At 38.8% G+C, this 20,576-nt stretch overlaps 2 protein-coding genes across 7 annotated transcripts in view; both read left to right on the top strand.

The window, feature by feature from the left end:
• The window catches only part of elna (elastin a), a 75,625-nt gene extending 60,579 nt beyond the window's left edge, over window positions 1-15,046 (top strand). For 4 of the 6 annotated variants that reach the window (XM_084125785.1, XM_084125788.1, XM_084125790.1 and 1 more), the window contains 13 exons: window positions 52-162; window positions 251-292; window positions 2,675-2,716; window positions 4,255-4,284; window positions 5,450-5,479; window positions 5,572-5,643; window positions 7,041-7,085; window positions 8,742-8,792; window positions 9,089-9,124; window positions 9,856-9,894; window positions 11,516-11,548; window positions 12,102-12,158; window positions 13,072-15,046. In XM_084125785.1, the coding sequence (XP_083981911.1) occupies window positions 52-162; window positions 251-292; window positions 2,675-2,716; window positions 4,255-4,284; window positions 5,450-5,479; window positions 5,572-5,643; window positions 7,041-7,085; window positions 8,742-8,792; window positions 9,089-9,124; window positions 9,856-9,894; window positions 11,516-11,548; window positions 12,102-12,158; window positions 13,072-13,118 (635 nt within the window). In that variant the 3' untranslated portion in view covers window positions 13,119-15,046. The remainder of the gene's footprint in view (window positions 1-51; window positions 163-250; window positions 293-2,674; window positions 2,717-4,254; window positions 4,285-5,449; window positions 5,480-5,571; window positions 5,644-7,040; window positions 7,086-8,741; window positions 8,793-9,088; window positions 9,125-9,855; window positions 9,895-11,515; window positions 11,549-12,101; window positions 12,159-13,071) is intronic. The other 2 variants (XM_084125787.1, XM_084125789.1) reach the window with 2 other exon arrangements.
• Window positions 15,047-16,445: 1,399 nt separating this feature from the next.
• limk1a (LIM domain kinase 1a) overlaps window positions 16,446-20,576 on the top strand; it is a 74,227-nt gene continuing 70,096 nt past the window's right edge. The window contains exon 1 of the mRNA XM_084127602.1: window positions 16,446-16,767. Within this exon, the coding sequence (XP_083983728.1) occupies window positions 16,710-16,767 (58 nt within the window). The 5' untranslated portion in view covers window positions 16,446-16,709. The remainder of the gene's footprint in view (window positions 16,768-20,576) is intronic.

The raw sequence follows: 20,576 nt of genomic DNA, 5'->3' as shown, positions 1-20,576 counted from the left end.
AAATGGAACATAACATATAGCACCTGTTGGTTTCTTCCCAATGTGTGCTAGGTGCTGGGATCACTGGAACTGATATAGCAGCTCCTGGTGCAACACCTGGTGGTGACGTGGTGGTCGTACCGGGTGGCACTGGGGTGCCCATTGCACCAAGTGGAAAACCAGGTACGAAAAATAGCCTTACTCAAACAAATGCCATGAAGCACAAAGTATATCATGCTTGAGTTGCAGTAAAAATAAGTTCATTCCACAGCAAAGCTTCCGATCCAGACCCCCTCAGGGACTGATGTACCAGGTAAGTACAAAATGGCGACCTCTATGTAGTCTCAGTCAGTTTTGTGTTTGTGTGTGTGAGAGAGAGATAGAGGAGAGAGACATTTGAGAGGCAGCTTGTCAGAGCCGAGACTCGAACAGCGTGAGTGTCTTAAAATGTGAGTTACTGGGGAGATTGTGAAGCACTAGAGAATACTTACACAGGCAGATGGCTTCAGGACAACTAAACACCAAACAAAGAAACTAGAGCTGCGTCCAAAATCGCTTACTGTCTAGAAGGTACAACATTTGGTTTGAAATGAACTTTGTGACTGCTAAAAAAGTTCTATATAGTATATGGGTACTAGTATGAATGAAATTCAGATGTACTATATCCGCCATGTTGTCATGTGACATTTGGTGTCAGTTGCATCGCTTCACTGCCAATTACAAATCCTCTCCTGTGGCCTAATAGGATAATGAAGTGTCCAGTATATGCACACTTTTCGCCTACAGCTTTATGAATACTATGCATTTAGACATACTACTCCACTCACATACTGTTCTTCATTGTAGGAGACAGATGCTGAATTTAGAACCTAGTACACATACTACTGTTACCATATCTTTGTATGGTAAGAGTAGTATGCGGTTCTGAATTCAGCAAGAGCCACTAAAATACACACAGCTGACTGAGACACAGGTAAAGACAATAACACTAACTACAAGTTGTGGGAACAAGACATGAGGGCGCAGTGAGGAACTTTAGAGGCTGAAAAAGCAACACAACAAAACCAAGTACTGACACAGCTAGCTCTGAATATGCCACAATAATGGGAAAAAATCAAGTAGTATCTCATTCAAGTAATGGTGCAGCGGTTTTCTGCAAATTGTTGTACAGACAAATAATAGTAATTGATTTGGGGTCAGAATTGTAGTCCTTTAAAAATATGTATATAATTTCATGGACATAATCTTAAATGAAATCAAGTACACACATTTCTCAATAACATCCCCTTTACGTGACAATATGTGCCTCTAAGGGTATGTTTACACGACAACAATATGCTTAAATCGGAGAAGTTTTTCCTTTGAGTTTTCTACATACAGACGACACCATTTTCAAAATGATCCCCATTTACACGGATCAGCGAAAAAGACTACAAACGTTTTGTGTTTGCGTTTTGGGATGATCTCAACTTTTTGAGAATTTAGGACAGAAATATATCATTATTACAAAGTATTCACACTTCTAGAAATAACATTATGAAACAATATATTAATATTGTTGACTAGATCAGGGGTTTTCAAAGTCTAAGACAGTCGGCCTCCCTTTTGACACAACTTACCCAATGGCGCTTACCCAAACTTACCCAATTCATATGTGGAAATAAATCAGATATAAATCAGATATGTGCCAATGCGACTGTCATGTAAACAGGCAGATCGGATTTTCTGAGGCATTACGTCTCCGCGGTTTAATGACGAGAGAAACCCCGACGCGCTTCTGCAAAGGGACGGATGGCCCGACGAAACGTCGTGTCGTCGTAGGAGAGGAATGAGGACAAACGATGACACAACATATCAAAGGTTGGCTTGCTCATCCTAAAATTTCGGACCGACCGCTTCTCGTTAAAGCCAATATTTAAACAGAATATGCTCCCACCAGTCCTGAGATCTCTCTCGCACACAATAACGGAAGCATTACGCGCAATGATGATGGCACTTTTCGTCCTCCTCCGCCTCAAAATCATGGTGATGTTTGGCGAACTTTGCTTAGGCTATATCGCAGAGGCAGAGCATCAAGCAGCATATTTCGCGTTCGTCCATCTGTGCAAGAGAATTTAACCCTTTAAGCATGCGCGATGTTTCGGATAGTATGGCAAGTGTAAACACATGAATCGGATACAGTTGAAAGAACGTGTAAACGGACGGCAAATTGGGCATCAAGAGCTGCAGTGTAAACAAATCCTTATTTTCAGAATAATTACAATTTAACTTTTTAAATGTATTAATTTAAACTTATTATTAGGCTATATTTTTTACCACTCTCCGCGCCTCCCCTGGCATGCTCTGGCGCGCCCCACACTTTGAAAACCCCTGGACTAGATATAACACCATAACATGTTGTCTAGGTTTTGTTACTTTGTTATTTTTGTAAGAGTAGAGATAGTGAGACAGTATTTCCACAAACAATGGTGACTATTACTGTATCTGTATAAACATCTGTCAGCTTGCTGGTATTTTCCTTTTCCCCCATCTATCAAACTGAGCCCTACACATAACGATAACCATAATAATTGATAGCTGGTTTCTTTCATCTCCTCCACAACTGCACCCTGTTACGGCCTCTAAGCTAGTCACCTCTATGCTGCCTGTCTTTGAACTGCAAGAGTTGAAGGTGGAACATGTTGTTTCTTGGCAGGACCGACAGCTATTGTAGCCACTGGCAAGGCCCCTGAGCTCAGTAAGATCTACTGTATTGCATGTGCAAATGTCTTGTCTTAATGTAGCGGAACTCAATTACCGTTTAGCTCTGGCTTTAATTCTCTTTCGCCTTCCATCTAACCTCGCTGCTATCTGCGCTTGAGTTTGCAGGTCTGCGTTTTCTCAGATGTGTTACTCACAATCTGTACCTGTAGCAGGACATGGTCCAGTGATGTTTTGTGTCTTCAAAACCCAACATGCACACTAAGTATTAAGAAAGAACACAATCAGTTCCGAGCAGGGACCAAAATTAACTCTCATCAAGCAGCAAATGCAAGCAAAAATTGGCTTCTGCAGTTGAAGAGTGACTTAGGAACTGCAGCATTATATATGGTTTAAATCTAATTCAAATCAGAGACAAAAGTATCTGTCATGAGCGACGCCAGTGGGAAAATAACCATTGTGCATTTTTCTGGGATCAGTTTTCTTTTTCTCCGGAACTGGTGACACTTGTGACACAAAATCATATCTGAGATAGAGACTGCATCATCTTGAATATGACACTGCAAATGACACAAATATATAAGGAAAAACCAGCTAAATTATCCCATTGTCATTCTGACAATTTTAATGCAAAATGCAGTTTCATGCAGTTTCATTAAGATATTTTTATGGGCAGTCATTCTTCTCAATTCACCCTTCATTGGCAGGTGAGGCAAAATGTTAATTTTGGACCCTGGTTCAAAGTCTTCTGTGCACTAAATTAAACTTCAGAAACTTGTTTGATATTGAGACTCATTCAGAATCTGTTTGTTCAACTCTTGATGGATCATTCTCAGGATGCTGTGCCATTTGACAGTGTGCTTTTTAATCACATATTATAATAGAAGATAATAATAACCTGTGACATTTCTCTTTTAAAACACTTTTTGTACCAACCCTGTTACTACCCAAATAGTGTGTGGTTAAAAGTCAGTGTGGAAGTGGTTAATAATGGCCTGAGCTAACAACTATATTTGCACCACACCTTTATATTTACATTCTGTGCTTTGTGATTTAAAAACAACTTTTGTTTCTTTCTTTCTGATTACTGTTAAGACTGACCATGCCAATATAAGTGTAACCATAATGAAATGCTGACGAAGACTGTAAGGGAAACTTAAGATGAACCATGTTGTTAAAAATATATATTTTTTATAAATTATCATTTGAAATATTGCAGCATAACAGTCTTGAACAAAAAGTGCAGGGACAAAGACTGTATTTTCTCAGAAAATGCATTTTATAAACACACAGACAGTGATATTTTTCATTTGAATAAAAGCAAAATGTAGGTGGAATTTGTTTTGTTAAAATTGAAAACCCAATACAATTTTGTGGTTATGAATGGGCTTACGTCTATTAAAACTTTAGCATCTGCAATGTTAATTTTCCTGTTAATGATCATTCAGTCATGGCCATTCAAAATGCACTGTTTCCTGAGAATGATATTCATTGTTATAATGTTGCTTGTGTTTCTGTCTGGACTCATCTGACTGTATATATAAGCTTATAATCATGGTCTGTTGTGTTACTCAGGTGGTGCGCAGAAAGTGCCTGGTGGTGCTGGTGAGTACATGCAGTTTCCTCAATCTACAGCGTTAGACACTGCAGGTGTGGCTTGTCTGGAATTATATGTCCTGGGCTTCAGATACATTGGTCACCCTGAGCCGTGATAGCAGTTGGGATGGCGTCCTTTAAAAGAATGTATCATTCCCTATCAAACCCCAGACACTCCATGTTTATCTTGATGGTTGCCAAGTTTTCTTAGAATCACCCAATAAAAAATATTCAGGAATTGAAGACAAAATTCACAGCCCAAAGTTGTATAGTCGTGTACCGTCTCTACAGTCAAGGAAAATACAAAATGTTCAGAAAACATTAATCCACAGGACAATTATGTCAGGTTTTCTGGAAGAAAGAAAGACGCATGTGAAATGTGGAAGGCACAAAACACACTGGCAAAGAAACTGAGCAAAGGGAGGAGAATATAAAGTGGAGGGATCAAGAGAAAAGCGAGAGCAGGTGAGAGATGATGAGTGACGATCGAGCGGTCTCCACTTGGAGAGGACGAAAACAAAAATAAAGAAGAGATCAAAGAGTCCTGGCAAATATATGTATTTTCTTTTTATTACGTGCATTTCTTGGATGTATCACTAGAGGGCAGTGTAAAATCACTTGTGACCTGAAATATCACTGTCCTCATAATATCTGTGTGATTTCAAGAAGAAAAAAACCCTGATGAGTGTGATGAGGCTGAGGTTTTTAACCCTGAGAGATCAAACAGTTAATGCCCAACCCAAGACTAAACAATTGTCAAGGTTTTTTTGGGGGTTTTTTTTGGACACGCACTATGGTAATTCCTCTGTACTATAGTCTAGTACAGTACCATGATATTGCCATCTGATATTACGTATATAGTCTCCCACAATACTTTTGGTGTAAGGGTAAAAAAAAGTCCTGATGTACAAGCTCAGCAAACAGAGTTTAACTGTAGCAACACTTGTTGCAAAAAAGAAACATTCAATCTAAGTAAAAACCCAGGAAGGGAAATGGGGAATGGAAAAAAGTGTGGGACACACATGCATCCCAAGTACAGTTTATACACAAACAACAAACAAATAAACTTGTGAACTTTTGTGTGCATATGCTGAAATATTAACAAAACCCTTAAAGGCTATGTCATAGGACACTATTTTTGACTTCAGTGTAAAGTACACTTTTGTGTTTGCAGGTCCTGGTGGGGTTTACCCCTATGGCTATGGTAAATATTATTAGTCCATCATTAAGGACAAAAACAAATTAAAGACTTAAAGTCAAAGTCATTCTGAATGTTTCTTCCTCCTGCTGTTTAAGGCCCATTTGGCACTGGAGCTTCTGGAATCGGAACTGGTGTGTTACCTGGAGCCAAACCCCTGAAAGCCCCTGGTAAGATTGAAGTTTCTAAGTACCTTTGCTGCTGATTACTAACCAAGTTTACATGCACAAAGATATTCCACTACTGGAATTATGTGGTCAACATGTTTACCTGACTGCCATAAGCAGCATATGCCTGTGTTAATTGAAATTCTTGGTTAATGTAAACATCTTAAAGTCCCCCTGTCATCAATCATTTTATCCCTTAAAACTCATCTTTGATAACCAAAATTACATATTTAAGCGTTTTTTCCTGAAAATAAATAAATACTTCATGCCTTAAAGTCCAACTGAAATCAAAATTGACCCTATTTACTTTGTTAGCGCATATTACTAGTCTTGTGGTGAAAAATTAATCCATGCAAGTTAATACACAGAAAAAAATTGTTTGCCGTCGTAATCTTTAATCAAAGTCTGAAAAGTTACTTCCGGTCTGGAATGGCGTCCCTTCTCTGATGACGTAGGTTTGAGGACTTGGGTTGGGAAACGCTAAATCACTCCCCTCAAACCGTTAGTCTGCTATGAGCAGAGATTGAGAGGAGGAGCGCTAGAGTAAAACTCTGCCCTCTGTTCAATATTCCTTTTCACTGGGAAATACGTCACAACACTGAAGAAAAGTCGTTTGCAACTTCCGGTTCACGCGGACTTTAAAATAGCTTGAATGTAACTCTACACCCTTGCCTCATTTAGTATACGCAGTTCTATGAATATGCAAATGAGCCCCGCCTCCACTCACTCACTCAGCTCAGAGATCCACTGGTTGACGATCACACGTTGATCTGATTGGTTACAAGGTAGTTTGTGACGTCAGAAACACCAGCGATTTCAAAGCGTGTTTTTGAGACTGTCTTTGGTTCACTGCAGTTTTAAGGAGGAAATACTAGCAATGGTGTCGACTTATGAATTTACACATGGTTTGTCTTAAAGCATATTAAAAACACCACATAGACACATAAACAACATTAAATGCTGGATTCATCATTGTGAATGTAAACGTGCATGTATTAATTTAATCAGAGAATGCTAATCGCCATATGTAGAGGAATATCTGCTGCACATGCAAATATATTATATTTTGGAATAATATCGTGAACCTTATTTGGATATCCTCAACCTTATATCCTCAACCTTATTTGGAAAATTATGTCCATGCAAGTATAGAAGAGGTCTCCAATCTGAATCTTTGCTTTCCTGTAGCTCAAACAGTAGAGTGTTGGCGCTTGCAATGCCAAGGTCATGGGTTTGATTCCCAGGGAAAGCAAGAACTGATAGGAATGTAAATGTGTACTTTGAAATGCAATGTAAGTCACTTTGGATAAAAGCATCTGCCAAATGCATAAATGTAAATTAATCTCACTGTATGCCACTATGCCGACTCCTAGTTGACACTGTGTGTGTGTTTGGTCCAGGTGTTGGCGGGGCAGGAGGTGTTCCTGGACTCATACCTGGAGCAGGTGAGCTGTCATGCAAATCCACATTACTTGATACCTGATCACTGTTGCACAGAAGAAGACTTCTGTACAGAAGATGTGCAGTTAGTTAGTGACGGTAGGAAACAGATCTAAGCATCAGTGCCTTCCCACATAACAACATTATGACGCCACAGATCCGGCCCACATCTGGCACATGTGGAAAGATGATCTGGCCCACATGCAGCGTGGAGTGACGGCCCTTGGGTGGCTCACTCCTGTTTGCCAGATCTGGGCCACAAGCAGGCCATAGCAATGCCACATGTCAGCCAAGAGCAAAGAAATAAACCAGAACTGGACATTATCTGAGCCACAAAACCTGTGTATATTAAATATTGAGTCATTCAGCCTTAATAAGCCTGTTAACAAGCAGAATCACTGAAGGAAAGACAAGCAGAAACACAAGAACGTCAGCTGACTTCCAGCCACAGCCTTAGATGAAATCAACTGAAGATAAAAGAAGACATAAATCTCTGAAGATCTCAGCAGAGGAGGATTAAACAACTCCACAAACATCATTACCAGCTTCACTTACTAACCAGACTGACTTTATTTCTGTTGAACATCTACAGAAGTTATTAAGAATTAACAGGGTTTAACTCTCATGTGTTTCATTTGAAGTCACCATACCAGTGATTAGTGTTTACTTTAGTTGGGCTCTTAGCTCTTATTATAACTTTTCTTTTTTTGACTGCTATGACAGTCTCTGTTTACAAAGTTTCTGGCAAACAGGAGTGAGCCACCCAAGGGCCGTCATTCCACGCTGCAATGTGGGCCAGATCATCTTTCCACATGTGCCAGATGTGGGCCGGATCTGGGCCGTCATAATGTTGCTATGTGGGTTGGACATGATGTCTTACACAAAGGTGTCAAGAGTGAAGAGTATGTCACCATATCCTGGATCAATTACCAAGGAGCATTAGAGAGACAGCATTCATTCATGTAGTGTTAAAGTGATGGGCAGGCTTGGAAGACAAGGAGCTGTCTTTGCTAGATGGTGTTCTTTCATCCAGGCTGAAATGTCTACTAGGTAAGCCAAGATCTGTGCAGCCACACTAGGATTTTCAGACTGGGACGATAAGATGAGCTGCATGTCATCGCTGTAGGCGAAAATAGGTCTCTGGGATGTTGTGTATATCAGGAATAGAGGGGGCCAAGCATCGAACCCTGAAGTACCCCAATCCCAATGGATAGTCAATGTAATTTAGACTTCCCTTCAAGATACCACAAAGGATCTACTTGTGAGGCAGGACTCAAAGCAGAAGAGTGTAGCTCCTGTGATGCAGAGTATCGAGAGGATAGGTAGGATTGTCCTGTTTTTTTGTCAAGATTAAAACATTTTACATTAAGTTTCAGCAAACCACACAGTACCAACATATCACGTACAACAGTGCAGTGACTGCTTTGGTAGCAAACCAATGGCATGTTTGTTTCCTAGTAATCTGAACACCAGACAGAAAGTGTAAGAATAATGTAGGAAATGACATCAGTTGTGATGTCCTCCACACGTACAGCCTTAATTCTGTTAAGTGACAAACACTGCCAATGCCAGTTTCTCTCAAAATAGTGAACACTCACTTGAAATAGCTTTCCTTGTGTTATTGGACTGTTGTGAAAGACATTGAGATCATCTTGTTGCAGGTGGAGGGTATCCAGCAGGTGTTGGAACTGGAGCTAAACCACCTAAACCAGGTAGAACAATGAACTATACTCAAACATATCCACGTTCCACAACATGGCTCCACACCATAATGCTGCAGTGTATTTCAAAAGCATTGCCAAGTTCATTTTCAGAGATTCCCCCCAGAACAAATGTACCCCCCATGGCTATAGATGTATTAATTAACTGCACATTTTCTCCACTGGAGAATTGTAGTGGATATAAGGAAGTGCAAATAACAAATACTGAATGTTCACTGTTTTCCGTCTCTAAAATTGTGTGCGCTAAGATTGTGTTGAGTATATTTACCATCTTATTCTATCAACAGGCTACGGCTCTTTGGGTACAGGATATGCACAGCCAGGTAAGGCCCAGCATTAATGCTACAAAGAATGATTGAGGAGAATAGTTATATTTTCAATCAACAAAAAACTTGAAGTGGACCTGTACGCATCACACTGCCAATTATATGCTATTCTGTTAACAATACCAGCAAGGATTTTCCAGTACCAGCTGGTCTTATGACGTGTCGGTTCTCTTTTGACACCAGAATCCTCCCGTCCTCCTCATTATACATACATAAACACACTCTTCCGTATTGACTCTCTCTTTCGTACACACACACACACACACACACACACACACACACACACACACACACACACACACACACACTGCAGTGAGGCTGGGATTTGTCTGCATTAATCCTGTGAGCCCTCGTGTGATTTGGTGTCACTGTGTTCCTTCTAGCACCATCCTTTCAGAACAGATTCCCAAATTTGTTTCTCTGATTATGCAAAGACACTGCATCCAGCAAACCCAGCAAAAGCCATCTGTCAGAATACTTGCTGTAGAGAAGAGTCGCAACAAAACTTCTCTGATGTTTCTCCTGAGAAAAAGACCGAAATACTCTCACGCTTTCAGAAGAGATTTCAACAATCTCAATCTTTGTTTACATTTGCCAAGATACTAAAGTCTTTATACAAGATTACAAATTATAATCTCAATCTATATTTATCCAACCCTTTTGATAAATACTGTGTCTTAGATAAACTGAGTTGCACAACAAAATCTTTGAATCTTTCCTTCCTACAGGTGGTGTAGTTCCAGGAGGATATCCACAAGCATATCCAGGTAGCTTTTTATAGAAATAATCCCTGGCTAAATTCATACTGCATCTCCATATGGACTTCAACCCCTCTGTTATTGAGTACATCTCTCGTTTAGAGGGCCATCTCGATGGAAATATGCACATTTAATAAAGTACTCAGCTGTCTTTAGCTCCATTCGACTAAATAGTGTGCTGTATTTAACAGAGGATCAGTGCCTGTGTCACAGATCAGAGACAGGCAGGACAGGAGCAGAACCTACAGTGGTTCGGTCCTTGAATGAGGTTTATTATAAACTACAATCACATCTCTGTTCATGATAACCATAATAATTTTAACACTCAGAATTATTTTGGTAATAATAGAGAACATTCACTGCTGTTCTGAAACAGGAATGGGCCTGTGGATACACAACATTGCAGGCAGAGGAGTAACAGAAAGAAAGCCCGGACATTTACTCTAGTTTATTGAGAGTAATAGACCAGGAATTCTATGATCCTTCAATCATTCTAGAAAAATACCATACATTTAGAATTGGTTTCTACTAATTACAAGGTAAACACAGTTTTGAAGGGTCCTCTCAAGTTGGGTTTTCATTATTTTAGACTTACTAACATGACAAAATATATAAAGAAAGCAAAACAACTGTTATTGAGCAATATGTATAATTAAACCTTGTTTCAAGCAAAGAAAACATGTGATAGATGCAGTTCCCACCAAACATTAGTTGATCATGTTAGTAGTCAAAGTGTGCTAGGGCACCTGAGTGAACTTGAGGACAGCTTACCTAATACATCTACTAAAACACGGATGATTCAAACACACAGAACAAAAATGATGAAGAAAAGTGATGTTCGTTCTGTGAGAAGAACAGTGCAGAAACAAACGCTTGCTGTAATATTTTAACACTTGGACATTTTTAAGTATATCTTTACGTCCCAGAACTTATAAGTATGCTTGTCGGTACCTGATACTTGATACCATAAATTAAACAAGGTAGCACTTTATTTTACAGTCCTGTTCCCCATGTACAAACTATATACTTAGTAATTACAATAAGTGGGTAATAACTTTACTAGCCCTTAACCCAACCCATGTAGTTATTATACTTATACCTTATACTACCCAGTACTTTCTTGGGTAAGTGCAAGTACTGTAAAATAAAGTGCAACCTGAAACAATACATCCTGACAGATAATAAGCTATAAAGAGCCATTGTTCATTACGGAAGGACATGTAGACATTGACCCACTGAAATCTGCTTGCTATGAAAAGTGTGGGTTGAAGTGCAAATATCATGCAAAGCATATTTGCATTTTGACCATAATGTCAGTCTCGGGGCCTGCTAATTCTCACGCTCAAGCTGCTGTCATATACGACACGCTGTTACGTGTTAGTCATTATATAATCACAACGTGGAGATGCTCGGTGGGTTTATTATTATTTCAATCCAGATGCTCTTGGTCACAGCTGGTCATAAATCTCCAGCTGGAACAAACAGTAATCCTGACACTCTTCTTATGGCTGACTCACCGTTCCTGTATGCATCTATTTCACACCGTTATTCTTCATTTAGAGACAATGACACTCAATCCTTCATGGGGTTTGAATGGCTCATAATAATGTAATGATTTCTTGTGTTTTAGGAGGATATGGAACAGGACTGTCACCACAACAAGGTACAAGCTCTTCCAAACCCCCTTACCATGCACCAGAGGTTGCAGTTGTATGAGCTCTAGTTATTGGACCTTACCTCAAAACCAGGGGCTTCCACTCCTGCTCCTGCAGAGTTCAGCTCCGGCTTGCCTCAACACACCTGCCTGCAGTTTCTAGTAAGACCTTGACTAGCTGATTCAGGTGTGTTTAATTGGGTTGGAGCTGAACTCTGCAGGACAGCGGCCCTCCAGGAGCAGGACTGGACACCCTGTTCTAAACTATATAAATACAATACAGTAGAATTTTCAAGCTGTCAATTCCCATACCTTGAAAGTAAAACAAGTTCCAACCCTTCTGAACTCATACAAAAGCTTATCACGCTAACTTTGATGTCAGTGTATTTTACAAGAAAATGACAATATTGGCTTTTTTGTTATTATAATTAAATTGGAGTTTAGAGATCATGTGCGAAAAGGAGCTTTTGATAAATTGTAATGTTACCGCTAAAATACAGTCTTGATGCTATAGTTTGTGGGGGGAATACAGCATGAAATGACCTTGTACTTTTTTCCACAGCCAAAGCAGCCAAATACGGAGGTGGACTGACGGGATTCCTGGGAGGAGGTTATCGAGGTATGCCAGAATGATCCGAGTCTGCAGTCTGCTGATGAGACAGATTTAATCCCTGCCGCCACATAATCACTGATTTCTCATAATCACTGTTCTCATTTCTGATGTCCTCAACTAAACGTTCTGATCCCAAATCACACCAAACACTGGCCTACTTCTTCAAAAGTTTGGATTTACATGATTCAGCGAGCATACGCAAGTTTATAAAACAGAGCCGCATCAGTTGACGTCATAAAGAAGTCGAGATGCTGGATGAGGATCATTCCAAACTCACATTCAGTTCTGACTCCATTCAGACTTGAAATATCCAGATTTCTGATGGATAAAAAGTCCCATTCAAAATTTTGGTAACACATTACAATACGGTTGTTACGGTTAGGGAGGGACAAAGAGAGGCCAGGATCTAATCCAAACAAGTATGGAAGATGACAATCCAAAGATAAGAACATAAACGCAACAGCTTCACAGCAACAACGGGTGTAAAAAGGAAGGAAAGTGTTACAAGAGACTAACAAGAAACAGGTGTGAGTAATCAATCACTATGAAAGAAAAACTGGAACTAAACAAAGGGAGTGAAACAGCAGGACAATAGGAACAGAAAATATACTTCAAAATAAAAGTCTGTAAACACAAAACAGAGGAAATCATGTCAAAGGTACAATGAGAAATACATTTGTTACATTAATCTTTGTTAATGTTAATACACATACAGCTGTTGATTGATAGATCTTGGAAATCAACAAATGGAACCGTATTTTAAAGTGTTACCAAATCTTGTTTGAGCCACAAAGCATCTTGTCGTTTCACGTTTCAAGCGTCAGAAATCCTCGTGTCATATCTTCGGAACCCAAATGAAGTCATTTGTAGTATTTGACGTACGCCGAGGTTTTGTCTCACGTGTGGTGTTGTTCTACAGGTGGAGCGGGCTGCCAAGGAAAATACTGCGGGAGGAGAAGAAAGTAAACAATCTCTTGAGATGTGAAGTGACCTCAAGAAACATGGTGCTACTGCATGCTCTAGAATGTACTTTTGATACTCAAACAAACAATCCCATCATGCACAAGTGTTATGTTTTGTTTTGATAGTAAATATTTGTAACAAATCCAAATCCAGATCCATAAAGCGTCTAGCGTTTTGTGGCATTAATTCCAGTCCTGATTGTTTATGGCACATTCCATCATGTTACTGTTTCCGGTTGTAGGGTTGCATATGTAACCGGGTTCATTAGCTGCCAATGCTTTTGTGTTGTGTAACTGTAAACGTTTTAAGCGCCGACCTCTTCGCTTTGGAGCTCTGACACCACCGGAAGCTCTTTTGTGCAGTTACAGTCACGATCTAGCTCTCTAGACTCTTAAAATAAGGGCACTTCTTGCCAACGTACGTAGTGTCTTGCCCGCACAAGATGTTTTAGCGTCCCTGTCGTGAAAGCATTGAGCTCCAGGAGTCCTGTCATACTGCTGATTAAACTGAAATACTTCACATCTGGCCGTGCTTCAGCTTAGCAGTTTGCTTGTTATTTTTGACCCTTCACCAGCTTTCTGTGCAGATGAGCCTTACAATTACAGTCCTTTATGGGTAAATCCCCTCCAAAAAATAAGTTGGTTTTTTTTTGCATAAAGAAATTTAAGCCTATTTTTAGGAGCATATTTAAGCATTTTTTCCACCAAAAATCTTTTTATAGTAATGCGTTTTACTTTTGAGGGGTTATTCTTTTTTAATCATTATTAATTATTATGCTCAATGGTTATGTTATATTCTCATTACTGTAATACAAACATGTTCTTGACATGTTTTGTGAGATTCACCCCTCTAGATGATTTAGGCTTTCATGAAGCATGAGTGAGTGTCTTTTGATTTGAGACACTCCACCCATGTGTTTTTAGAAGTAGGCCATAAAATGCGTGCGAATGCATTTAAATACATTATGCTAAGAGAGCTTTGTGGATGTCTGAACGCACGTCAACTAACAGACCCCTGACAGCGACAAGTGTGCGGCTCGATCGCAACACTCAGTCCTGCACAGTGTGTGAAGTATGAAGAGCAGAAGTGAACCACGGCTTGTGTCTAAGATCAATCACCTTGTGGGAATCTATTTTGGTATCTGTCTGGTGAAGGGAACAAATTGAAAGTAAACGTGTAAAATAGTAATCATTATGTACATTATGTATGTTTAAACCTGGAAGATTAAAAGATGTGCTTATGTTTTTCCCTGGACCCGGGGACTACAGGTGCTTCCATCATTTGACCAAGAATGTGTTTCTTTAATCATTGTGTATTCACATAGAATTAGTTTATTACATACATATAAAATATACATAAATCATATGCTTACAGTAGGTTGGATCATTATAAACAGGTTACTTTGCCTTATGTTGTTTGTTTTGCACCATTTGAACTTGACATGTTGACCAATTATCAAGTTTGTACACATATGACAATCTTTTTTTTTTTTTTTTTTGCTTTAAATAGCTTGTGCATTGTAGTCACTATGGAACTTGCAAAACTGTGTGTGATATTTTAAGATGTGAGTGACTGTGTGTGTGTGTAGGTTATGTACGTAAATCCCCCCCAAAGTGTGTGTGTCCGTCCCAAAAGCCTCACTAGCCAATGTACTATCAAACATATAATGTGTCAATTTTTGCTATATTTGGTTGATACTGTTTTTCGATCCATCTGGAGAGACACTTTATCATGTATTAATATACCTGGTGCTGTATTTGACCTGCCTGTGAGCCCTACCAGGTCTTCTCTATTGTGCCGTAGGATTTCCATCTTATTTAAATAAAGGGGCGGGGCTATTGCACTTTTTCCACAACCTATATTCTGACTAGTTCCCGGAAATCCCGGCATTTTACCTGCTCTAGTGAAAAATTAAATAAAATATTTTAAATAAAAAAACAAGCGTCTCTTGGTATGCATGAATGTGTCAAATATAAACACTTTTTTTCGAAGCATACTAAAGCAATGAGCCCCAAGAAGCCTTGGCTTACAGTGCTTTTAGGACAACTAAGGGATGTCGCATCGTGCCTAAAACCCCTCAGCTGTTCTCAGACCACAGCTTCACGGGATTATTACTTTTATATTAAACCGCTACAACATTTACCTGCAGGCTTCCATAAAATAAACACACAGCAACAGTAATACTGATGAAATGAGGTCACAGGTGTGTGTTTATAGAGTATTTTACAACAGTGTCGACTGCGACTCAGCCAGTCATAATCCAGAGCTGAAAGTATCCATTTTATAAAGCAATATACAACTTTATTGTCCCCCTGTAGTGAAACTCCAATTTTTAATGTTGTTTATGTGTCTGTGGTGTTTTTAATATTTAATATTAACAAACCATGTGTAAATTCATAAGTCGACTCCATTGCTGAGTATTTTCTCCTTAAAACTGCAGTGAACCAAAGACAGTCTCAAAAACACACTTTGAAATCGCTGGTGTTTCTGACGTCACAAACTACCTTGTAACCAATCAGATCATGAGTGGATCTCTGAGCTGCTGTGAGTGAGTGGAGGCGGGGCTCATTTGCATATCCATAGAACCACTGAATGAGGCAAGGGTGTCGAGTTACATTCACGCTATTTTAAGGCATGAAGAAATTTTATTCAAAGAAAAAACGTTTAAATATGTAATTTTGGTGATCAAAGATGAGATAAGGGATACAATTATTGACCACGGGGGGACTTTAAGTCAGTTTAATGTTCAGTTAATAACTTTACATTAAATAAAAAAAATAATAGTATTGATGACATAAACAGTTGCTGTGTTCTTTCTATGAAGTGTATGAACCTAGGCTGTCTTGTTATAATATGACATTTTATAAAATAAAAATTGGTTACACTTTATTTTAAAGTGCCATTATTACAGTGTAAATTTACTAAAAAGTACTGGGTAATATTAATTAACAACATGTACTTACTATATAATTAGTGTTAGGGTCAGTTGCTTGTAATTATGCATAATTTACTATTATGCACGTAAGATGTGTAACAGACACTGTAAAAGAAAGTATAACCTAAACAAAATAATATTTTTTTTAATATAGCCTATTATATAGGCTACATGTATAAATAAAACAAATTAACCATGGTCATTATTGTCCTTGAAATGATTTTAAGTTATCAAAGTGTAACTCCTTTTATTTTAATCAGCGTCACAAATTATCCAAGTATAAAAAAATAATGTGACTATGACCTCATTCCAGGACGATTGTGAACGCGCATGCGCAGACAACTCCTATTATTTTCCAGGGATAGTGTTCGGTTGGCCCGTTCTCCCGGAATCCTACTACGGCGAAGGCTGTGTTCTGTGCGTGCGTGTGTAAAGTTCCTCCCAGGCTCGTCGTCAACATCCCGCAACGCGTCAGCGGATCAGCTAATCAGTAGCGTACCGCGTGCGTCTGTAATATTCATGAGGCGCGCGCCTTTCCCGTAGTGTGTTCAATAGATATGTCTCAGTGTGTTAGACTGGCGGCAGCCTGGCAGCAGCTGGCCGCATTTCTCCAGTGAGTCTGATCGCAGAGGGAGTTTCTGTTGCGGTCCGAGGCTTGAATGAGGTTGATGCTGCTCTGTTGCACCTGGAAGGACGAACGCATGGGAGAGGAGGAAGGTTAGTGTGTCTGTCTGAGTCATGATAATAAAGAGTGCGCATCTTCTTCTTCAGCAGAGCTCGCGCGCGCGGGTGCTGATGCTGCCTCTACCTGCACGCGCACAACAACCAGCTTCTTCATTTCACTCAATACAACACTTAACTGTCCGCTTTAACGTGTGAGTGTGTGTGTGTGTGTGTGTGTGTGCCACAATTAACTATTGAGAAAAACACTCACACACTGCGTTCTGGTGAGTGTTTTCCCGCACTGTTCTGCTGCAGCTGCAACACACACACACACACACACACACACACACACACACTCTCGTGTTTATTTCTTTCTCACTTATTGGAGTTGTTTTATTTAAAGAGCAAAAACGATTTCCAGGTAAAAACATAATTCGTCTGTCCGTCAAGTGTCTTAATGAAGACTCCTGGACACTAAACTATAACTATTAAAATATATATTTTTTGTTTCTACCTGATTCTACCATTTAAAATCCATCTGGTGATTTCTGTAAAATGATTATTATTATTTGTAATATGAGGTGAGAGTTAATGAAAAAGTTGTGGAAACTCATCAGCCAAAAATGTGTGAATGTACCATCATCATGATCCGGTGAAACAGTGATACTATAGTGTACTTTAGAATCAAAACCCATTTTCATGCTCTTCCGAAGGACATCTAAAGTTACAAAATGCCATGGTATTTCCAAAATGTCATGGAAGTACAGTAACACAGTATTTTTAGTTACATTTTGCATAAATGTTATTCTGGTAAATGATTCATCTGCATCTGGTCCTCATGTGAGGGTGTGTACTTATGTGAATGTATGTGTGTGAGTGCGTGTGTGTGTATGCATGTGAGAGAGTGTGTGTGTGTGGCAGACACATTGATGTGTGATGATGGAGTGAATGAGGTTTGGTCTGTCAGACGCCTCACGTCTGTCACTGATGGAGGGAGTCATCGACTCACTGTCTGTCACACTCTCAACACACACACACACACACCGGTTTAGACACAAGTAATACTCATGCTAAGATAAAAACACTGATAAAAATGAATACCGTAAAGACTGTCTGTTCAAGAGAGTTGACCTGAACGCCAGCTCTTCCTTCTGCTGAACACACAGATGCACACACACTCCATACACCACATAAAGAGTGTTTGTTTGTATGAAAATTCATTTAAATTGAGTGCAGAAAACTATTTTAGCAAAGCTGTGAATGTTTATTTGACTGTTGTTTTTGGACACATGCTGTAGTAAGCGGCTCAATATTAGAGATGCTGAAGAATAGAGTTGGTCAGGGAATCACATCTGATCACGTTCACTGTGAACGAACTACAGTGAAGGTTCATTTGTGAAGTGGGACACATGATATTCACCACATCATATCCTGTTCCTGCGGAAATGCGATCATTCGGTATTAACAAAATTATAAAGCAGTTCCGATAACACTTTATTTTATGGTGTTCCTGTTACACATCTTACATGTACTTTCTAAAGTAATAACGGTAACACTTTACTTAAAGGGGTGTGCATAAGACTGACATGACACCTTCATAATCATAACATAACACATGTCATGAACATGAAGGAGGTTTTATGCATGTTTATGACAACTGTCATTAAGTGTCATTCGCTTATGACATTTCTAATGCAAAGATGACATTGTTTGAGATGTCTTTGTTTTGACAACTTGACATAAACCAATACATCATAACCTATCATAAATGTGTCATAAACATGACATAGCAGATTAACTATCAAACTTAAGAAACTACTTAGCTTTATGGGTTAACATTACTTTAAACTGTCATGTGATTGGTTTTGACATTGGCTGTCATGAGGCCATTATAACTGTCATGAATATATTTCTGACCACTTTTTTTCCCAGTATTCCAGTATTAGTTATAAAATAATTTGCCAGTATTGACACTTAATGACATTTTAATGACAAATTAAATTTGTATCACTGGGAAAAAAAGTGGTCAGAAATATAATGTAACCGCAAATGCATAAAAAAGCACGGGCACTCCTCACTTAAAATACCCCATGAAATATGTGTGCGGTTTGTTATTAGCGTGGCTCTGTCAGTTCTGCTAAATCATGTCTAGTGTCCCACTCATTTCTTGCAGTGAAGTTGGACTGTTGACACCTAGAGCTGATCTGCGTTTGTAAAAATGGAAACAAAATGTATTCTTATGTTGATGTATACAGTATGAATAATTTATGAATTATTGATTGGTCAGTCGGAGAGGTCATGTGTGTCAAATGTTTTCACAGTCTGCCACACATTTGGCTGCCGATCATCACTCAGCTGCATGGTGTATTTATAATGTGTACTATAACCGCAACGTTTAATGAAATGAAGGGTATCGTGCCAATGACCACTACACAATTACTGGAGAGAGAGAGCATGGGCAAGTATTCAGACGCAGTGAAATGCTTGTATCGCTCACTTGCTGATCGCACTGTTTGTGAAACACAGAGAGTTGTTAAAGACGACTAGCGCTGCTTTCAGTGCTGAAGGGATGCGTAACTACAGTGAGGAAAATAAGTATTTGAACACCCTGCTATTTTGCAAGTTCTCCCACTTAGAAATCATGGAGGGGTCTGAAATTGTCATCGTAGGTGCATGTCCACTGTGAGAGACATAATCTAAAAAAAAAAATCCAGAAATCACAATGTATGATTTTTTAACTATTTATTTGTATGATACAGCTGCAAATAAGTATTTGAACACCTGAGAAAATCAATGTTAATATTTGGTACAGTAGCCTTTGTTTGCAATTACAGAGGTCAAACGTTTCCTGTAGTTTTTCACCAGGTTTGCACACACTGCAGGAGGGATTTTGGCCCACTCCTCCACACAGATCTTCTCTAGATCAGTCAGGTTTCTGGGCTGTCGCTGAGAAACACGGAGTTTGAGCTCCCTCCAAAGATTCTCTATTGGGTTTAGGTCTGGAGTAGGGTTGGGTATCGTTTGAATTTGAACGATTCCGATTCCGATTCCGATTCCTTGTTTCGATTCCGGTTCCTAACGATTCTCGATTCCAATTCTTTTAAGAGGCAGGGTCAAAAAAGTTTAGATCAATTTTAATTCTATGAACTTTTTACTTTTTATGAACTTTACTATGAATTTCTCACAGGGCTGTTTTCAACTACAATATAAATATCAAATCTATTTTAAACAATTTTTTTTTAGGACATTTTAAATGAGCTAGCTAACCAACGGTCTTTCTGAAGGAAATAGTCTGACCTTCTCCATCAATTGAAATATAAAAAAATTTGCATCACAATAAGTTTATTGTGATTGTCACTAACATTTTAGTAACTAAACTGAATTTTATTAGGTTTAGTGACATGTTACAATGTTTACATGGTACAATTTCTAGTAAGCTACTCTTTTTTTTAAATTATTTCAATTCAATTCAATTATTGTGATTTGATTTAATATTGACTCATTTGGATAAATATTATTTACTCAAGATAGGCCTTAATTTTTCTCAAGAAAAAACTCTAATGCTGTAAACATACAGAGAGCCCTATGCAGCTGGCAGTATTATTTAAGGTTAAAAATAACTCAATTGAAATATGATGCGTTTTTTTATTATAATAACAACTTTATTTAATGATATAAGTAAAAATATAAAAAATGTAATATAGTAGCCTACACATATTTAGCAAAATACTCTCTAGCTCTTTTCTTGCCAACTGCGTGCTATAGCCTATATTATGTTCATTAAATGACTTTCCTGAGGTAAATATGACATAATTGTTCTCCAGCTATGTTATTGACCTCTTCACGCTGATAAAAAACACTGA

The sequence above is a fragment of the Abramis brama genome (genome assembly GCF_963993115.1).
Source record: "Abramis brama genome assembly, chromosome: 10".
NCBI lineage: Eukaryota > Metazoa > Chordata > Actinopteri > Cypriniformes > Leuciscidae > Abramis > Abramis brama.
The sequence above is the reverse complement of the archived record's forward strand: the minus strand, read 5'-3'. Positions and strand labels throughout refer to the sequence as shown.